The following is a 22,118-nucleotide window of genomic DNA, read 5'->3' on the forward strand; positions in this document are numbered from 1 at the left end:
AAGTGTCCTGAGCTTGTCTTCCGGTAGGAAGACCTTCGCCTGAACAGAGTCCAGGATCATACCCAGGTAGGGAAGACGAATCGACGGGCACAGCGTCGATTTTGGGACGTTTATCGTCCAAACTCCTGCAGAGTCTGCATCGTGACAGACAGGTCCCTCACCAGACCCTGACTGGTTGCAGACCGAACCAGAATGTCGTCCAGATACCCCAGGATTGAGATACCCTGGGCTCTCAATAAGGCCAGAACTGGTGCAAGCACCTTGGTGAACACCCGCGGAGCCGAAGCGAGACCGAAGGGTAACGCCACAAATTGGTAATGATCCTCCGCAATGGCGAATCGAAGGTACCTCTGATGACCCTCGAAAATGGGGATGTGAAGGTACGCATCCATCAAGTCGATGGATGCCATGAATTCTCCTGGAACTAGAGCAGCCACCACCGAGCGCAGGGATTCCATGCGGAACTTGCGAACCCGCACAAAGCGGTTCAGAGCTTTTAAGTCCAGAATTGGACGTACCTTGCCCTCCTTCCTGGGCACAGTGAACAGATTTGAATAAAACCCCCGAAATCTGTCCCGATGAGGTACCGGAACCACCACTCCCTGAGCCCGCAGGTCTCGCCCCGCCAGATGCAGATCCCGCAAACGCTCCGGAGACAGTTGAAGATTTGAGGGAAAAAAACCTGTTCGCCGGCCGAGATAGGAACTCGATTTTGTACCCGGACCGAACGATCTCCTGAACCCACCTGTCCCGAACGCGGGCCAGCCAGGGTTGAAGAAAACCGAGCAAACGTCCCCCCACCCCAGAACTGGGTGAGGGCACCCCTTCCGGCTGCATTGTTATGGGCAGCGGACCCGGACTGGCCGGACTTCTGCTTACCTGTCCACGGCTTCTTTTGGGAGCCTTGACCTTTGAAGGGCTTGCCCTTATAGTGCGACCGAAAGGCACGAAAGGACCCCTGAGAGGGCCTAAACGAAGCATGCTTCTTACCTTGAGCACCCTTAGCCTTGTGAGACTGGGGCAAGAGCATGCTCTTACCCCCAGAGATCCCCTTAATCAGCGTATCCAGGGAGTCGCCAAAAAGGCGAGATCCCGTATAAGGCAGATTAGCTAAAGTTTTGCGAGAAGATTGGTCCACCGACCAACATTTCAGCCAAATCAAGCGGAGTGTCAACACCGCCACGCTGTGCACACGTGCAGCCAAAGGAATTACATCCAATTCCGCATCACACAAATACATGACACCCTGATGAATTTGATCCACCATAGCCAACGTTGTCGGCGGGGCAGAATCAGCCACCAGGACGCGCCTGAGCACCTGCGTCCAATCCGCGACAGCCTGAGCTGCCATAAGGGAAGCAAAAATAGCTTTCAGCATGGAACCGGTAACCGAGTAAGTATGGCGGGCAAGAGACTCCAGTCTCCTGTCCATGGGGTCCCGGAACACCGGTGTATCCTCTGCCGGAATCGCAGTGGATTTATTCAAAACCGCCACCGCGTGATCCACCGGAGGCGGCACACACCAGCGTTCATCAGTGGCGGGCGTGAAAGGATAACGCAGCTTGAACCTACTTGGCACAGCAAACGGCTTTTTTAGATTGCGCCATTGTTCACTAACCGCTCGCTGAAAATCCTCAGTGCAAGGGAAAACCTGCGATGTTTTGCGTCTCCGCTGCGTCCCATAAGAAGCCAGGACGGCAGGAGGACACGGTTCATCCTGCAAATGCAGCATTTGTTTGAGAGAAGCAACCAATTCATCCATGATTGCAAGCTCTTCAGACGAGCCAGGGGGGGAATCATCAACCCCTTCAACCTCTGCCTCCCCTTCCGACCCTGCAAAGTCCAGGGACGAACGGGACCCCGATAAGGGGACCCCAGCCATAGCAGCCCTCTCACCATCGCCCTCTGAATCAGAGGAGATTGAAACTCTGGGCCGTTTTGTGGATTGAGCAGCCACAAGCATCTGTACCTGAGCAGCCAGGTTAGCCACAATGGTAGCCAAATCGCCCCCCTCAGGGGGAACAGCAGCAGCCCCTTGGCCTCCCATCAAAGTGGGAGGAAATTTGCTTTCCTGAGAATCCATGCCCCCAAAAGTTTGCAGGAGGAAAAAAAGGGTAACTGCCCCTTTAAAAGCGCGGCGAGCGCAGCCCACCGCACACACACACCAGCACAAGCCGACCCCCACAGGGAAAAAGCACAAACTTCAGGCAATGAATACAGGAATAAGAGAAGGTAAAACCTGGAGAGATCACTGCTGCTGCTGTATCGATCGGTGTGCCCAGGGAAAAGGAAGTGATGCAATAACGACTGCTCCTATAAAGCCTATGGAAGGCTACAAAAAAATGTCCGCCGGGGGAGGAAGTAAAGGCAGAGATTCTGCAGTGATAACATGAGGCTGGAGCGATCGCCGCTAAAATGGCAGCGCTTGGCGCCAAAAACGCTGCTCCCCGCATATAGTGAACACCATCACACGCCTGCAGTATAATAAAATAATGGCGGACCGCAGCAGCGGCCGCCGCATGTATGCACAAACATGGTCACAACATGCCCCGCAGCATACAGCCTGTCACACAGCAAAAAAAGCACACAGTCTGAAACACAGGAAGAGTGCAGGATGGCCCCCCTCCTTGCAGCCCACAGAAGGCAGCAAAAAAACAGACAGGGAGCCCAATAGTGTGAACAGAAGCAGGGTTACACAGTCCCAGACTGACACCCACTAAACAGACAGGTCCCCACACAGATACACTTACCTTCTGAATGGCGTGGGGAGCCCGCCCAAGCGATCAAGCCGCTGCACAGAGGACAGGGAGAGTCGCAGCCAGGACGCAGCAGAACTGCGGTGCGAAACCGCATGGCGTCCAGTGAGGTAGCCACCTCACCGCAGCATCCCTGCAGCGAACAGGGATGGGTCGTTCACACATGCCAGGAAAAAAAACCTGACTGAACGCTTGATGGCAGGCTGGGAAGCCACTGACCCACAACCTGCGACCAGGGGGGCCAGCCCGAGACCCAGCCCGCACGATCCTCTTCATCAGAAGAACTAACTAAAGCTGAAGAAATAAACAGCTAAGTAAAGAGAGAGAAAAACACTCAAAATCAAAAAGAAGATAAAGGCTGAGACAAGAAGCCCCAGCACAGAAACAGCCTGTTAACTCCTGAAAGCTAGACAATGAAACTGAGGTATGGATACTGGAAGCAGGAGGGTATTGACTGAGGGGACCACCCCCTGGGGGTGGGATATGCTAAAAGCTTTAATATTGACATATTTTCTGTTGCCTAGCTACTCCTACGGAGCAAAGGTCAATTACCCCATAGTGACGAATATGGAGAGGCGGCGACTGTCGGAGGACGTAAGAGAAACCTGCGCTGTTTTGCGCTTCCTTTGCGTCCCATAAGAGGACATCAAAGCAGGAGGACATGGTTCATCCTGCAAACTCAGCGTTTCTTTGATAGAAGCAACCAACTCATCCATGAGTGCAAGCTCTTCAGGCGAGGCAGGGTGAGAATTATCAACCCCTACTACCTTAGCCTCACCCTCAGACCCCCCAAGGTCCAGAGATGAACGAGACCCTGAGAAGGGCATTCCAGCCATAGCAGCCCCATCGCCCTCTGAATCAGAGGAAATAGATAATCTGGGCCGTTTTGCGGATTGATCAGCCATTAGCATCTGCACCTGAGAAGCCAAGTTCGCCACAATAGCAGCCAGATCAGCCCCCTCGGGGGATGCAGCAGCCCCTTGGCCCCCCACCAAGGTGGGAGGAAACTTGCAATCCTGAGAATCCATGCCCCAGCAAGAATAGGAAAAAAGGAGTACTGCCCCTTTAAGATCGCGGCGAGCGTAGCCCACCACACACTACAGTATGTACCGACCCCCACAGGGATAAGAACACTGAGCAGGGAAATACAGGATAAGGAAAGGTAAAAACCTGGAGAGACCACACAGGCTGCTGCCACCGATCGCTGTCCCAGAGTAAAAGGAAGTGATGCAATGACTGACCGCCCTATAAAGCCTATGCAGGCTACACAAACATGGCCGCTCGGCTGAGGCATTTTATGGGCAATGAGAAAATGGCGCCGACATGTGGCTGTACGATCGATCGCCGCCAAAATGGCGGCGTTTGGCGTCAAAACACCACGCCCTACCACACAGGGCCGGTCACCACAATTTTGCCGCAAAAAAATGGCGGACCGCAATAGCGGCCGCCGCACAGCATGTCCAAGCCCAGTCTGCTCACACAGCACACATAGCAGAGCGTGAGAGGCCCCCCCCCCCCCGCAGCCCACAGAAAGGCAGCTATTCCACACAGGAATCTGACAGGGAGCTCAGCACATACACAGACATGCAGGGTCACACAGTCACAGACTGACACCCAAAACAGACAGGTCCCCACATAGAAGTGCACTTACCAGTCCGGATGGCGTGGGGAGCCTTCTCCAGTGACCAAACCGCTGTACTGAGGACAGGGAGTGTTGCAGCCAGGACGCAGTGGAACTGCGGTGCGAAACCGCAAATGGCGTCCGGTGAGGTAGCCACCTCACAGGCAGCATCCCTGCAGTGAACAGGGATGGGTCGTTCAATATGCCAGGGAAACCTGACTGAACGCTCGATGGCAGGCTGGGGAACCCCTGGCCCTGAGCCCTGGGATCCAGGGTGGCCAGTCCGAGACCCAGCTCCGCACGATCTTCATCCGAAGAAACTAAACTAATGCTGAGAAAAAGAACAGCTAGTAAAAGAAAGAGAAAAATACTCAAAATAAAATCAAAAAGAGGATAGAAGGCTGAGACAGAGCCCCAGCACAGGATCAGCCAGCTACTCCTAAGCTAGGCATTAGAAACTGAGTAGGGGTGTGATATGCTAAAAGCTTTTATATTAACAAATCTTGTTGCCTAGCTACTCCTACGGAGCAAAGGTCAATACCCCATTAGTGAAGATTATGAAGTGGCGGCGACTGTCGGAGGACGTAAGAGAAACGGTTTCATTTCCAAGTACAGGGTTCATACACATTTTCACCAATGAAATTCCATGACTTTTCCACGACTTCACGTAAATATTCATGACCTAATGTTTCATGAAATGTCTATGTACACGTGTTAAATAAGAAGAAAATCTATGTCACACCCAGCATATTTTTACTAATATAAATGACAAGCTTTGTAGTGTACAGTGGAATATGAAATATTTATTTAAATAACGTTTGCACAGTAACGATACAGTTTCATACCATAAACCCTGAGAACCGCTTAGAAATGGATTAACGTAATCCACAGGAGATATAACATAAATCAAGGGGAAGCAACTAAAAATAAAAAAAAGTGTCCAGCAACACTGTTCTGAACTTAAAGTGCCATAAATTGACCCGATAACAGTCACAGTTAACTTAAACATTGCCAAAAAACAATCAACACAATTTAATTTTTCATTTCTGAAAGCTTCTCATCAATCTGTTTTTCAATTTTCAGCAGAGAATCTCTCTTTTCTTTTGCAGTACAGCGGAAACTGTTGGATTTGCTGATAAAGGTCAGATTGCCTGAAGATTCAGCCTTTTCAGCATATTCATCCGCTGATTTCTCGAGAGCACAAATGTCCGCCTCCATCCTAGCCCTCTTTTTTTTCAAATCTTCCAGCTCATCTGTTAAAGCCTTCCTCTTTAAGTCAACAGCTTGTTGTTCTTTCTTTCTCTTTTCTTCATCCAGGTACCCATGGTACTTCTGCCTGGCTCCTGCAGCTGAAAGGAGCAGCTCATTTGTGATTTCTTCCTTGGTTATGCCCCCTACAGATCTGACATGGTCAACAATGAGCCTCTGAGCCACCAGAGATCTTTCCCTCTGATTCTCAACCAATAATTCTTTGTTGATTGAAAAACCTATTTCAACGCTTGCCTGACCATGTGATAACACAAGAAGAAGCTTCACCACATTCCACACTCTGGAAAGTGATGGTTTTGTTCCCATTGTCTCATACAGCAGGGTGTCCACTCGAGCAGTTTTGGGGTCAAATTCCCTGAACTTCACCTGAAGAAGAGCAGCCAAATCACAAAACTCTCGAAACTCCCTAAGGATATCGTCGCACACTGCCTCATTTACATGTTTAGCCTCAACAAGTATGTGCAACATCCTTCTCATTTGCGTTACGCAGAGTTCCTTACTACTTCCAGCCATGCGTCTCGGGTCAAGGCACTGCACGCTTCTCACCAACATGTGATGCTCACCAACACTGGAGAGCGGGCCGGCCGCATGAACGTGATGACGAGGGGGTGCGGTAACCGAAACGGTTACCGCCCCCTTCCGCGTCATCATCACGTTCATGCGGCCCGCCCTCCAGTGACGCTTCCGCCGCCTGTGATTGGTTTGCTGCTGCTGGCCAGTCACATCCAGGCAAACCGCGGGCCGGCCCTCCCCGCTGCCAGTGCTTGGTGCACGATCTACTCCTCGGCTGCTGCGGACCCGGAAATCAATGTGCACAAACATAAAATAAAATACATTTGCAATAAAGTTTTAAGCATCCGCTCCCCCCGCCGCTCCTCCCCAGATTTCCATCACTTTTCCAATACATTTGTAAAATCGTACTTTTCCATGACCTTTCCAGGCCTGGAAAGTGTCATCTCAAAATTTCATAACTTTTCCAGGTTTTCAAGGACCGTACGAACCCTGCAAGTAACCTTTAAGTAACTTCACCCATTCAGTGATGGTCTGACACCAGGGTGGTCACAAATATTGGTTTCAATATTGAGCCCGCTAACACATGTAAATGGTGGGACAGAGACTCAATCTGTCTAGCCGGGTCCGTAAAGGTCGGGGATTCTTCCACCGGGACCACAGTAGACTTGTTCAGTCTGGAAACCGGATGCTCCACCCTTGGTGGCACAGTTCACCAAGTGGAAACCGCATCCGCAAAGGGATAGCAGTGTTTGAAATGCTTGGGCACCACTAGCATGTGCTTAATGTGCCCCCACTGTTCATTGACAATATTGTCAAAAAGTTCCGGGCAGGGATACACCTTGCCCCATTTCTGGGATTTGCGGGTGCCAAAAGACACCTGCGTTCCTGACACTGTAGACTAATCTGCCATTTTTTAAGTTTCTCGCACTGAAACCAAGTTATTCCACCAATGCCCTTTCCCACGTGGCAGCAGACGAGGACATGTCCACTTCGCCATCAGAATGCGATGACACAGAGCCACCAAGGTGGGATGCGTCTGCAGCAGCCATATCTGCCTCAGAATCTGATACTACAGAGGGAGGCGAAGGCAAAGGGCACTTACGGCCAGGGGTACTTTTCAACACTAAATCACTTTTGACACCAGGCTTTCCAAAACTGCTGTAAAAGCCGACAGGGACTGCGACCCATAGGGTTCCACCGCTGCACTGAGGGGGTCTGTAGGTGAAATTTTGTCCAGGGACTCCATTTACACAGAAAATAAAGATGCAGTGTCACTTTAAAAAAGTAAAAAAAACGCGATCGCACTGCTACACTAGCGGTACTGCAAGCCCCAGCCTAACACAGTCTGTCAGCAGTGTGAGTGAATACCAACAAGGGACCCCAAAACATTACCAAACCGAACAGGATGCTTCTAGGAATGTTCTGTGCAGAAGAACGAATGATCTGACACAGGAGTAGAAAAACACATGTGTCATCTCTAGAGCCTTTGCTGTCCAGCGGTCGTGGACTACATGAAAATGGCTGCCCCATGCATACCTTTGGCGAACTAACAAAAAATGGTTGCCCATGCATTGCAATGAAGAAAAGTTTTACATTAATGCAGAGCAAAAGATCTACAGCAAAATGGCGGCCCCCATGGCGTGCAATGCAGTCTCCAGGACACCCGGAGAGGTCAGCAGACAAAAGGCATTGAAGGGTTTCCGGAAGGAAACCCCAACAGAAAAACAACCAGCCCCCCCCCCCACAGAACCGCTGCAGCGGCTGCAATATATCTGCAGGTAGGAACCTGTCATGGGAGGGGGGCAATGCTGAGGAGGGGGCCTGGTATACCCAAGAGGCCAGAGGAACCAAGTGATACCCGAGGGTCCGACCATTCCATGGAGGTGGCCCACATACCATACCACGATACCCGGTGGGCGCCGCTCCGAACAGACCACCTCCCACCCAGGGTGGGGGGTGCTGCCAGCCAGGGGGTATGCTGCAACCCAGGGTGTCCCCAGTCCCAGCAAGAAGGTCCACTCGCGGGCTCGTCCCTGTCCAAAGGGGCTCTGGCGTGGCAAGGCCTTCTGCTGGACTAGAACCTGCTCACACTCACTGGCCAGGCTGGGAGACCTTAAGGATCTAGAATATCCAATCCAAAACCCACCTAGCTGTTGCTTGTAGTTCTCCAGGAACTCTAACTAAACACTAACTTAAAAAATAAATTCCAAAAAAAGGTGCCAAAAAATAACAGCTAAGCCCGAAGTCCCAGCAGGGAACTAGGTCCCACTCCTAAACTAGGCAAAAAAAAAAAAAACTGAGGGCTGTAGCAGAGTGTGGGGTTATGCCTGCAGGGACTACCCCATAGGCGTGGTGAAGTTTTATTCCTGCCTAGTGTCCTACTCCTGTAGGGGGCAGCATAACCCAATGGTCAAGAAGATATGAAGCTGCGTCTGTCAATGAACGATAGAGAAATAAATGTTATTTTAAAAGGGGGCGATTCTTTTCTATACCCACTGTATAGCAGGCTCGTAATGTCAGGTAAAAACGAGCAATATTATGCAAATACGCAGTTATGAATAATCTGTTAAAGCGCTAGTGTTTATTTAGGGATTATGTTACACTTAAAGGGCGATAGTAATTTCTGCAGAAAAAGAATGGACATGTAAAATTCTACAGTTTAGCAATATTACACTATTCAAGTATCACTGTTGAAAAATTTATTTAAAAAAAAACAAAACAAAACAAAAAAAACAAAAAAAAAAAAAAAAAAAAAAAAACTTACAATATTGCAAAATACAGGTACAGACACCTAAGGAATGTACAAAGATGAATCTGTAATAAATTATTCAAAAGGCATGATGATGACAGGCAAACTGCAAATTCTTCAATGTCCCCCTTTTTTTGCCAGCCATTATGGATCTTCTGGTCTTCATGACTTCTGGACAACTGTAGGTGCTGCAGTCAGTAAACAGCTCTCTATTCAAGAGTCCTTTAGAACATGCCGCCTCCTCCCATTCCACCCATACCGCCCATTCCCCCCATTCCACCCATGCCAGGATCCTTCTCTTCTTTTGGTATTTCTGTCACTACGGCTTCTGCAGTTGATAAGAGAGAAGCTACACCTGCTGCATCCATTAGAGCAGTCCGTACAACCTAACAAAAAAAAAAAAAAGTTGATTAGAATAAAAGCAAAATTATTGAAATTACACAACACGAATAGGATAGGAAAATCTTTACTGTGTGGGCCAGTCAGGCTGACTTTCCACTTTAAAAAGGTTGCAGCACAACTAGGATCTCCAGGTAGGGTCGTATTAGCAAAGTATATTGCATGTGGGGGGAACTGCACCATTTAGGAGATATTCTAGGGAGTAGCAACTGCTGACATAGACGCATGTGCTCTGAAGGCAACGCCTTATCTGTACCATTCCTTCAGAGCCCTGTGCTGTGGGAATGACATTGTGGCTTGGCCATTGAAGAGGCAGCAGCCCACAAACCTGGAAGGAAGACTGGGTAAAGATGGAAGCCTCAGCAGCAGTGACAGCACACCACTGGATGGTTTGTTTCAAGGTCTTTCATAATGTGCCCCGCCCCAGCATCACAGAATTTTATTGAAAATTGCTCCTGCTGCTATCAATCTGTCAGAGGAGGGAGAGAGAGCCGCTGTTCTCTTGCACATCACTAGATTGAGATCAGGCTCAGGTAAGCATAAGAGAGGCTGTGAGAACACATGCAAGGGTGGTTTCTTGCAGCCTTAAGGACAACCTTTATTTTAAAAAACAGTATGTAAAATTCTCAGCCATCTTCCCTGCTTTACTTCTATAAATCTTTGTCTAATTGAAAAATTAAACCCAAACAACCACCACTACAAATGAGGATCAACTGATTTAAGAGTGAATGTTTACAAGCCATATAAAGTATACTGAGCCAGGCTAATTCATTTAGCAACAATAGTGCTACAATGTATATGAAATGCTGCAATTTATTTGTCTGCAGCAAAACCCATACTGCACTGGTAATGCTTAAAGAATACTTGTTAGTATGCATCTCAAGATTTAAAACTGAAATCTTATGAGAAAAATCGTGAAGGCTATTGCTGACTAATTTCCGAAAATGTTAGTTGCCAAGCTGGGAAGAATCGTTAATGCCCATATGTTCTTCAAATAAAATATTTCCAGTAACTCAATTTACAGCTCAATGCAAAAAAAAAAGTCTAAGATTGTTAATATTCTAAGGTTACCTTTGTGGGGTCAATGATGCCTTTTTCTACCATATCAACAAATTCCCCAAGCATAGCATCGTATCCAATGCCAACAGGGCTCTGCAGGATTTTCTCAACAATCAATGATCCTTCAACACCAGCATTCTTTGCTATCGTCATTGCAGGGATTTTCAGTGTTCTTCTGATTATTTCAATTCCTATTGGAAAAAAATTAAAAAATAATTAAACCGAGAGATACCCAATCTATATATACATTGCAGAACCAAGATATAACCAAGAAGTGCTCAGGATGTACGAAACAGGTTCTCCCTATAACCCAGGCTTAATTTACCCACTTGCTGACCAGCCGTCGCACTATGGCTCCATTACGCAAAACGATGTACCTGGACGTCGTTTTGAGTAATAGCTATTGGGGGGCGCGTGCGCCACCATCCGGCGGACGTGACGTCCGCTGCCCACCTGCGATCTCTCCCCATAGAGACAGAACAGCGGTCTGCCTATGTAAACAAGGCAGACCGCTGTTCTGTCAGATGAACACCGGGATCCTGTATTCCTGCCATTTAGGAACACAGATCTCTATGTTCCTCTAGTAAATACAACCCTCCCCCAGTTAGAAAGCATCCCCTAGGGCAGTGAGGGCAAACGTTGGCACCCCAGATGTTAAGAAACTACATTTTCCATGATGCTCATGTACTCTGCAGTGTGGTTGAGCATCATAGTTCCAAAACATCTGGGGTACCAAGGTTCGCCATCACTGCCCTAGGGACACACTTAACCCTTTGATCACCCCTAGTGTAAACCCCTTCCCTGCCAGTGTCATTAGTACAGTAACAGTGCATATTTTTAGCATCGATTACTGTAATGTCACTGGTCCCCTCAAATATGTCAGGTGTCCGATCTGCCTGCTGCAATGTCGCAGTCCCGTAAAAATCGATGATCGCCGCCATTACATATAAATGACAATCTATCCCCTAGTTTGTAGACGCGATAACTTTTGCTCAAACTAATCAATATACACTTATTGGGATTTGTTTTACCAAAAATGTGGCAGAAATACATATTGGCTTAAATTGATGAAAAAAATGTGTCTTTTTTTGGCAGTGTTTTATAGCAGAAAGCAAAAAAATATTGTTTTTTCCAGAATTGTCGCCATATTTTTTGTTTATAACGCAAAAAATAAAAACCACAGGAGGTGATCAAGTACCACAAAAATACATTTTTATTTGGGTACAGCGTTGCACGACCACGCAATTGTCAGTTAAAGTAACGCAGTGCCCTATTGCAAAAAATGGCCTGGTCATTAATGGGGTAAAGCCTTTCGGCCCAGTAGTGGTTAAACATTAACAGTAGTTACCATTCCCAACACAAATTTCAATAATGCACCCTAGCATTCTTCCCTGGGGATTGGACAAAGTAGATCTAAATCCTGCTTGGAAAACATTTGCTTCCTCAGGTCAGACCCTCCAGTAAGGAGAACAATGAATAGCACAGTAGTTACATCTTCAAACCTCACACAAAAATCTTCAGAGAACAGCAGGCAGAGAGAGCCGTGCCACAGATCTCAAACTCTAGATATACAACTGTGAGGATGTTGGCACAAAAGGGTCCAGGTGCACACACCAGGAAGTGTATTGTTTGGGCAAACAGTTGAATTGCAGCATTACCAGGTACTTTAATGAAAACGTTAGAAAAAAAAACAAAAAAACACACAACACCTGAAAAAGTAAAATTTTGAAGTTACATTAACATGCTAAAGCAAATAAGATTTTAGTATTTGGGCCTAGACCTTCTTTAACAGTTGCAGGCAAACATCTGCCTATAAGACACTGCCATATGCAACACCACACAGCTTAAAGTGTGGCGCAGCATTTCCATAATTAAATTAGAAAGGAAGTATCAGCTCCAATAACCAGAGATTCATAAACCTGGAATCTCTATGTACACCAAGTGCTTTTAATAGCCCCACTATTAAACCAGCATTATGGCCTTCCCTCTCCTGACTGCATCACAACAGCAAGGCGTGTCAATTTGGTATCTGCAGACAAGGAACACCCTGGGTCCAGGCTCCTAGAAGAGGACCAGTTACGTAAGCAAGTAGCTATATGCCAACAATACTGTATAACGTTCAGGTGGTAGTTTATAGACATACATTTTTTTCCCCCAAATATGATTAAGCCTGTTGTAAATTCAAAGGCCTTCTAAAATTGCTCATAACTTTTAGATGTGTACATAGAGACCATGCTTTGGGAAGTAAATGGGTATTCTAATATATAGAAAGATGTCTAAGCAACGCATTTGAAAAGTCCCAGGCTGGTCTGCTGTAAAAGATCAACTGTACTATTTTTATTCTTTGCTTACATTATATATACACACATGCATCATACATTTTTCTGGCACATGACTGCGGTTTTCCAAAATCTATTTGACATTCCCAAATAAATTAGCAATTGACAAAATAGGGAAAAATACAGTCAATACATAAAGTACGGTACCAATTTTTTGATCCTCGTTTAATGGTGTCAAAGAGTCCAGCGCTGGTATACAACGCAACAGCGCACAGCCACCTCCTAATACAATGCCTTCCTCTACTGCTGCACGTGTGGCATTTAAAGCATCCGTTACTCGGTCCTTCTTTTCATTAACTTCAACATCACTGGTTCCACCAACCTAAAGTGTGTTCAATATATAAAATTAATGGCTGCTCAAAGTTTAAACATTAAACACACACACACACACAAAATAAATTACCTTTAATACAGCAACACCATCAGAAAGCTTAGCCAGTCGCTCATTTAATTTTTCTTTTTCATATTCACTGCTTGTAGATTCCAACTGCTCATGGATTTCTAGAATTCGTTTCTCAATCTGTGACTTGTCTCCCTTTCCTTTCAAAATCATAGTGTCATCCTTTGTAACTATAACCTCTCCCACCTTTCCAAAGTCATGTGGCTGAATGTCTTCAATACTCAAGTTGAGAGCCTCTTCCCCAAAAACCTGTGTATAATAAAATAGAATATTTATATGCGCATGTGCAACCCTAGATTATATATATATATATATATATATATATATATATATATATATATATATATAAATAAAGTTTTATTCAATCTCTAGGATCGCTTACAAATCCAGTACCACTTTTTGTAAACATTAAAGTCAGATCCTGCCCCTCCTCAAGGCAGCATGCAGAATATAAGGCAGAATATAGGATAGCATGCATTTTTGTGCGTATTAATGACTGCATCTACAGAAGGCTCCAAAAAATGACTTGCCTACTTAAATATTTTTGATCATACATGAGTCCTCAGCTTTTTGCAAACATCTGTAGGTGGTAGATGAACAAGTTTTGTTTTCTTTTAGTCATCTCCCAAGTCTTCACTCAACCTCACTATCCTCTAAAGCCTGTGCAGAAGCAGTACATCTGGGCAGATCAGTGTAACCTCTGTAAAACTTAGCCTTAATTTTTTTTAAAGGTTTGTAATTTGATAAAAAATTGGCTAAAAGATAGAATTCAGAGAGTAGTGGTTAATGATTTTTACTTTTTAATATCTTTATAAATAATATAGAGACTGGGGTTAAAAGTACCATTTCAGTCTTTGCAGATGACACCAAGCTTTGCAGTGGAATAACTTCCTTACAGGATGTCTCCAACTTACAAGCTGACCTCAATGCACTGTTTCATTGGGCAACTATGTGGCAAATGAGGTTTAATGTTGATAAATGTAAAGTTATACACTTTGGGGCTAAGAATATGCATGCATCATACATACTAGGCCGAGTAGAACTGGGGGAATCCATAGCAGAGGAGGATTTGGGTGTTCTGGTAGATCATAAGTTTAATAATAGCATGCAATGCCAAGCTGATGAACTGTCTTTTTTCAACCTGACTATGTAACTAATGAATATTGCTTCATGCACCAGATGCTGCATGGGGAGCTACCCTTGACAGCCACAAGAGGCTATACAGATCTAGGACCATTGCTATGGAACCCAGTCCCTGAAGACCCTTTCGAGTGTAGGCCCACTGCAACGCCTGGACTTTATATAAATAGTCCAGCATTCAAGACTGGGTCACCCTGCATCTCTGACCGTTGGTGTAAAACTGGGCTACGTTTGAAAAGTTTACACTAAAGTGAATACATTTCAAACTTGATGCTAAAATTCAACCAGAGCTCAGGCTCATGTGGCTGATCTGGTGTAACATTGCACCACTCATGCTTTTTCTCCTGTGCTTTTTCCATGAGGATTTAACACCTAGGTTATTGCGTACTCTTTTAGAACATGGTTAGCCCATCTCCCACACTCTACAAACACCCCAAAGAGAAATACCCTCACTTGTAACAATGGCGCAAATCAAGCAGTGAACATTTGCTCTGCTGAAGCTCAGCAGAACACTTAACCTCAGAGTGACAAGCCATCCCTTGCACCAGAGCAAGACAATGGTCTCAGCATTTGATTCTGGCGCCATTTCAGGCACTTAAAATCGGTAGTATCCCGGACAGGTAAAAAAAAAAAAAACCCTGCAAGACAATGGCATAATGTGCTAATATGTGATGCAAATCCCCGACCAGGTCACCCAGACACTGCTGAGGGAGCTGTCATGTTCCCTCGTTGGCTCTTCCGGGTTCGGCGACTCCAGCGCTGTGAGTGGCTGGAACCTACGATGACGTCACTCCCGTGCATGCGCGCGGGAGTTCACTTTCCAGTGTTCCGTTAAAAAACCCTATCAGCTACCGTCGTCTCTTTCGGTTAGGGTACGTCAGTCATCAACTGAGCCGCTTCCCAGTGTGCATGTGCGCACAGTAAATGATCTCGGCTTCCGTGAAAAAACCCTACCCTCCTTCAGTCCTTAAAGTGGCGGCTTCCCGTCAAAATTCCCTACCCTCATTCCCGGGCGGGTCAAGAAAAATTAAAAAGTGCCTCCTAAAGGAAGAAAATGTATATATATTAATCGAAATGGAATGAAAAAATAAATAAAAAAAATGTATATACTTTACATTTTCCTCCGTTAGACACTTTTACATTTTCCTCGACCCGCCGGGGAACGAGGGTAGGGTATTTCCACAGGAAGCCGACATCATTTGCTAAGCCAACGCTTTAAGCACTGGGGACAAGGGTAGGGTTATTTCACGGGAAGCCGTTGTAAGGTTAAAAAACCCTACCCCGTGGAAATTCCCTACCCTTGTCACTTCCGGTGTGAGCCGATCATTTACTGCCTGAGCATGCGCACTGGAAAGCGGCTCAGCTGATGCATGACGTACGTGCACTGGAAGCGATGAGGGTAGGGAATTTTCACAGGGTAGGGTTTAACATTACACCGGCAGGGAGCCGGAAAAAAGCTCTGAAGGTCCGCTGGACCTTCAGAGCGCATGCGCCGCTGGTGTCAGCGGCTGCATGCAGGGTAAATATCTCCTAAACCATGCAGGTTTAGGAGATAATTTTACCTACAGGTAAGCCTTATTATAAGGCTTACCTGTAGGTAAAATTTAAAAAGCGGAGTATACTACCGCTTTAAGCTACCTACATGACAAAAGCAGACTTTGCTGCATCTATGCCACATTTCCAATGAGAGATTAGTCTTAATTTAGCCATCATGGTCCAGAGCTCAGAAAACTCTCTGCCTCTTCTCCTACTCCTGTTTCTCAACCAGTCAGATCCCAATATGCTGGTCCTGGAGAACGCAGCTAACTGGACTAGATGGAAATGAAGAAGCGGAGGCAGGGTTGGAGGCAGCAGAAGATTTTTCACCCCCACGTTGTCGATATGTTGAGGTGAGGCTTTTTAAAAAGGTTTGGAGCCCGTGGATTGCGTATCTGGAAGGGGATCCCTGAGCTGGACTGTTATAGGCTACATATGTGGGCCAACTCCAAGCGTGCTGGTAATGTAATGCAATGTAATTTACATTGTTTATCCTAATCCAATCTGTCCTGAAGTATTTTCATCTAATCTGCACTTTTTTTCTGCACATCATTTTTTATCACGCCATTTTTCACCATTTCCTCTCCCACCCCTTCTAGCTTTCTTTTAGGTTGGTCTTTCCCAACATAATCCCATAATCTTTGGTATTTCCTTTATGCTTATCCCCATCGAGGTCAACCCATATATATTCCTTCAGCGCTAATGACATTGTTTTGTCATATGACAGCCATGTTCATTTATCACATTGTCTGTACAACATTGTGCATTTGTTTTCCCATATTGAATATTCAATAAAAACATTGAAAAGAAGAAGTGACGTAACTGGTCGGGTTGGAACACAGCCTCTATAGATAATATTGTGGAGAGTTTCTAGGGATGAGTCAATGGCCGCCTCCGATTGTGCAGGCATTGGCAGAGGCTGAATGCAACCAGTCGCGGATATGGACTAACTGAGAGGCTAAATAGAAGAAAAAAAATTGGAAATGCCAACCCAGCCAGGTGGGTCGGAAAACGTTCCGTAGTTGGAACCGGGACAATCACCCCTTGAAGCAACAGGTATTGTACTGCCCAAATAGACCCTGAAAACGGTCCGGGGGACAGGCGCAAGTTGGAAGGAAAGAACCTTGCCATGGGACAAGAGCGAAACTCGATCTTTTAGCTGGTCTGAATGACTTTGTGGACCCACTTGTTTTGTACCAGTCAGTTCACGGGTCCGGAAACCAAAGAAGACGTCCCCCCACCCCCGATACGGTGAGGGCACACCTTCATGCTGAAGGAGCCTTGTATGCGGGTCTGGAGAAGCCCGATCTAGACTTGCCAGACCAGGCTAGTTTGGATCCTCTAGGAGGAGGCCCTGAAAGGCTCTGAGCCCTCGTCAGTCGACTCTGGGGGACGAAAAAAAACGTATGAGCCGAGGAGAGCCCATGTCTAAGAGGTTCCTTGCCCTTCATAGCCCATGGAAGAAAAGTACTCTTCCCCCTTCCTTGAGACCTTTAAATTAGGTCATCCAGGGTAGCCCCAAACAGGCGATTCCCCCCCCCCCCCCTTGAACTGGTATCCAACGACCAGCTGGTCCCTCAGCTCAGCAGAGGCAGGGGGAGCTGTTCTCGCTCCAGGTCACGGCGTAAAAGCTTAGCCCACTCGATCAGAGTTTGGGATACCAGGGCAATGGTGAATACCGGTCTCCGTGCCGAACCAGCCAGAGTACATATTGCAGGCCACAGCCTCCGCTTTCTGTCAGCTGGATCCTTTAAAGGCCGGGGACTCTCCACCGGAAACATGGTTGCCTTGTTCAATCTGGAAACCAGAGGGTCCACTTTTTAATAAGGGACTCCTCATAGGGGTAACATCTAGTAAGGCGCTTAAGGACCCCAAGGGGACGCATTGGTCGTTCCCACTCTTTAGCAACAATTCTGTTAAAATAGGTGGGGAAAGGAAACACCTTTGCCGCTCTGAATGGCTTATAAGTGCCAAAGGGAACCTGAGTCTCCGTCACAGCTGCGTCCTCCACTATCTGAGGATTTCGGGCGCGTGGTCACAGACCCAGCAGGGTGACCCACGTCTGCTGCTGTCGAACCAGGTTCAGTATCTGATGAGACAGATGAGGTAGGGGAAGGCGGGGGGCGTTTTTTGCTAGCCCGTCTCACGAAAGCCACCTACACCTGGGACATGAAGGACTTCAGGACCGCCGTCAGTGCACTGATGGATGGTTGGGACCCAGAGGGCCCCGCAGCCTCAGAGAGGTGGGTCAGGTGGGGAGATGTGCTCCAAAGACTCCATGAGTCACCAGGGGGACCCCATAAAAAGTGTAACACTGCAAAGGGATAAACGCCCACCACGCTGGCAGCACCATCGGGTCGCCAGACTCAAAAGCACCAATCGATCCACAGCAGAGGGAGAGAACCCCACCAGACTCACCACCCAGCAAAAACCAGCACCAAAGTGAAAAGATCCAGGAGTCAGCACCAGGGGATGAGGAGGAGCTTCCGCCAAAATCGCTGCTCACGGGGCTCCACTGTCATGACCACCACCAGCATAGCGCTCTGCCCCCACCCCAGGAGGTGGACCAGACCACCCACACAGTGCAAGCATAAGAAAGGAAAAGTGTGTGTGTGTGTGTGTGGGGGGGGGGGGTAAAATAGGAACCCGGGTTTCGACCTTCCCAAGGAGGGGCCCACGTCCACCCCAAAACCCTCCAGGGGGGAAAAGGGGGGACAGCTGCTCACCATACCAGGAACCAGGCGGCCACTGCTCCAGACAGAACCCCTCGCCATCGAAATGGGAGGGCTGTGGGCCAGAAGGAACACTGCCACTCCGGTCGAGACCCGGTCGTATGCGACCTCAAAGTCAAACTCATGGGCCAGACCCCGTCAAGTGGGGCTATGTCGTGGCCATCCTAGCGCAGAGCTGAGGTCTGTGCGTGCTCGCTGGCAAGACTGGGGTGACCACTGGATCTAGATTATCCAGCCCGTTGCCGAGTCCGGCAGTTGATTGTAGATCTCCCAGGAAAAAACCAGGAGAAAAAAAAAATAAAATAAAAATTTCCCTCTAAAAAAGGAAAAAAGTTTGCCAGGCCCAGAGATCCCAGCAAGGAACTAGGTCCTTACTCCTGACTAGGCATAAAAAAAAAAGTAGTACCTATAGCAGAGAGGGAAGTGTACCCCCTGGGACTGCCCATAGGCGCAGCCAGATTCTGCCTAGTGTCCTACTACTGTAAGGGTCAGTAAGACCCAATTGTTATGAAGATCAGGAGCTTTGTCCATCAATGAACGAAAGAGAAATCAGGGCAGATAGAGACAGTACTGCCATTGTAGCGGAGTGGACCTCTCTAGCAAGGCGGAGAATAGGGACCTTATCTTGAAAGTTAAGGATCCGTGCGATTAAGTATAGTGGAGGGGCTCCTGCCCCCAATGCACCCCGTAACAAAGAATGAAGGAACAGTTCCGGGCGAGTTCCCTCAGGGCAATCAGGGAACCCCACAAAGCGTAGGTTGCTCCTGCAGAAAGAGTTTGCTAGGTCATCTAATTTAGCTTTGAGGGTCGCCATTCCATCCGTGGCTGAGCGTACTGTGGAAGATAAAGGGTGGAGGGTGTCCTCTATAGAATACATTCCTCGGCTGCTCCAGTCCTTTCACGCAAATTTTGCACATCTTGATTTAACAGAGAGAAATTGATATGGCTTGTCTCTGTGTAGCAAGAGGCTTTACAATCTTGTATGGCATGCATAATTTGTGCCAGAGTAGGTTCTGTGTTATGAATTGTAGGATCATGGTCAGGCTCTAAGCTGGAAGGGAGATCCTGGGGAAAGCGCAGGTGTGTGTATGTGTGTATGTGTGTGTGTGTGGAGAGGGAGGGCTGCAGCGTGTCTGCAGGCATATCTGGAGTCCGCACCATCTTGGCTCTTAAAACGAGCCAGCTGCTCCGCCGCAAATGGGGCTGTTGGTGGCTCGAATTTCACCATTATGCTAATGCCAGGAGCAGCCCACAGCTGGTGCCATTCATAGGGCAATGCAGTACAGGATCCCTGTCAGGATAGGTTAGATGAGTCGGAGCCACGGGATCAAGCAGCCACTCGGTCCGAAATCAAGCCACACCCCCTCATAAAACATTTCTATAATCAGATCTCTTCAAACAATCCTCTTTTAAAACGAAGAGCAGAGGAAAGTAAAGTCTTGTTTAGCTGTATCCTATATTCTGGGACCACAGAGCTGCATTTTCTAAAAAAATGGACTTGCCTCACATAAGAGGTACACCATAATACAGATTTCAGAAAATATTTTAGCTTAGCAGCCTTCCAATCCCTTAAGTAAAAGCAGAGCACTAAGACTAATCAAATTACTTCAGTGCTTTTCTTGTAAACCTTTAACCACCTTACCAAGAGAAATTGAGGCGTTTCTGCTAAAAACAGTAGGTTTTAGATCCCACCAAGAGAAAGCAGTTTCATGGCAGAGTAATAACTACCACAGTACTAAAAAGTAAAAAAACAGCTGGATAGGAAAGGGGTGTAACATGCCAGTTTCAAAGTAGTTAAACAGGATAAAACTGTTACCCTCCGCCTCCCTGCCCAACCACCCAAAAACATGGAAGACCAGGAGACCTTTTTTGTCTGGGTCATGTATGGAGATATTCCTAGCTAGGTCAAGCAGAGGGCACATTCCAATGAGTGTTTGAATTTGGTAAACAAACTACACCACAATTCAAATAGGTTTTCCAAAATGCTATGCCAACTTACAACTCCACCTGAAGCAATGGCCATATCCTTAAGCTGATTTTTTCGATTATCACCAAAACCTGGAGCTTTCACAGCAACTACCTGAAGACCAACTTTCAGCCTAAAAAGAAAATGTTACAGTCAAATATATATTACCATACAATACATACATTTTAACAGCCGTGGCCAAAATTTGTTGGTACCTTCCCAAGAAAAAAGAAAAAACACAATTTTTTTTTTCTCAAATTACTTCAAAGTGACAAAAGTAATTGACCTCCATTGTGGTTTATTTCATATACACATAAAAAACAAAAAAAAAAACAAAACCCTCATCAAATATTCCCTAGTATATATTAGATTATAAGTAAGGGCAAAACCTTTGATTAGAGTGGTGAGGCATTCGACCACTTGTCAAGTTTTTATTGCTGAGGAAAGTGAAGAAAATAGCGCTGGACCCAGCACTGTTGATGTAAATAATCTAGTTCCTGGGCAGGTGGGCTTCTACACCCCAGAGCAGCTTCATTGTCTCATAGGCTTGTAGTATAATGTAATAAAAATGGAAATCTGAAGCATCCCACCACCACAACCTTATTGCAATGAAAATTGAGGGACAACAAAAAGTAGCCAATGTGTTTTGGGGGTCCATATATGCCCCCTTCATGAAGGTATACATGAGACAAATGGTTTTAATACATTTGCTTTTGAGGAGGAACAAACTGTCTTGAACACACATGCACTTGGGACAACCCAATACATCTATACCAGTTTGTATTTAATCAGCAACTGAATATAATCATCAATGTGGGTAAACTATAGCTTTCCCTCCTTTACCTGTTTAAAACTAAGGTACTCAAAGCTTCCCCATCAACATCTTCAGCTATGATGACTAAAGGTTTGCGGTGGGCATTGGCAAGCTCAAGAGCTGGAACTATAGACTGAACACTAGAAATTTTCTTTTCACTAAGCAGAAGATATGCATCTTGGAATTCACATTTTTGACCTGCGAAGAAAAATAAAAAAGAAGGTGGTTTTTGTTTGCCATGAAATTACATCATTAAAGCTTGCCATAGATAAACAGAATTTTGATTTAAAATTCTCAGAACATTTGTCATTCAAAAGATTGTTTGCTTTTAAACATATACATTTTGGAATGTATGGACTTTACCAAACGAAAACCACATACAGTTAGAAATTTTTTCGATCAAGAAAAAAATTTCCATTTTCCTTCAAATTTTCTCATCACTGTGGTCGAAAACAAATGTCAATTTTACCCACTATTAGAATAGCAAAGAATTTTCATTTGAAAATCTACCCCTCTTTGACCAGCGTAAAGTGGTTATTCAAATACCCATTTAAATGACTGGCCCCAGGTGCAATACACACAGTTGTGGCTGAGTTGCATCGTATCCTGACGGTCTGTCAATAGCCTCTGGAGCACAGATTGGGCTTCAGAGGAAAGGGAGATTTAAAAACACATCTAAATCTACCCTTACTGTTGCATAAAATATTAAGTATAAAAAAAAAAAAACCCTGGACAATTCTGATTTTTATCATTTTTAAAAAATCATAACTACAACTCCATAGAGGGGCGGGTGCTGTGTCGGTAAACGAACAGAGGAATGGATTT

At 46.2% G+C, this 22,118-nt stretch overlaps 1 protein-coding gene across 1 annotated transcript in view; it reads right to left on the reverse strand.

Moving 5' to 3' along the window:
- Positions 1 to 8,715: 8,715 nt before the first annotated feature.
- HSPD1 (heat shock protein family D (Hsp60) member 1) overlaps positions 8,716 to 22,118 on the reverse strand; it is a 33,177-nt gene continuing 19,774 nt past the window's right edge. Inside the window, exons 7-12 of the mRNA XM_082260852.1 lie at positions 21,323 to 21,491; positions 20,513 to 20,612; positions 13,109 to 13,354; positions 12,853 to 13,027; positions 10,379 to 10,557; positions 8,716 to 9,294 (exon numbers count right to left, since the gene is read on the reverse strand). Of these exons, the coding sequence (XP_082116978.1) occupies positions 9,133 to 9,294; positions 10,379 to 10,557; positions 12,853 to 13,027; positions 13,109 to 13,354; positions 20,513 to 20,612; positions 21,323 to 21,491 (1,031 nt within the window). The 3' untranslated portion in view covers positions 8,716 to 9,132. The remainder of the gene's footprint in view (positions 9,295 to 10,378; positions 10,558 to 12,852; positions 13,028 to 13,108; positions 13,355 to 20,512; positions 20,613 to 21,322; positions 21,492 to 22,118) is intronic.

The sequence above is a fragment of the Pelophylax lessonae genome, assembly GCF_965119305.1.
Source record: "Pelophylax lessonae genome assembly, chromosome: 6".
NCBI classification, from domain to species: domain Eukaryota; kingdom Metazoa; phylum Chordata; class Amphibia; order Anura; family Ranidae; genus Pelophylax; species Pelophylax lessonae.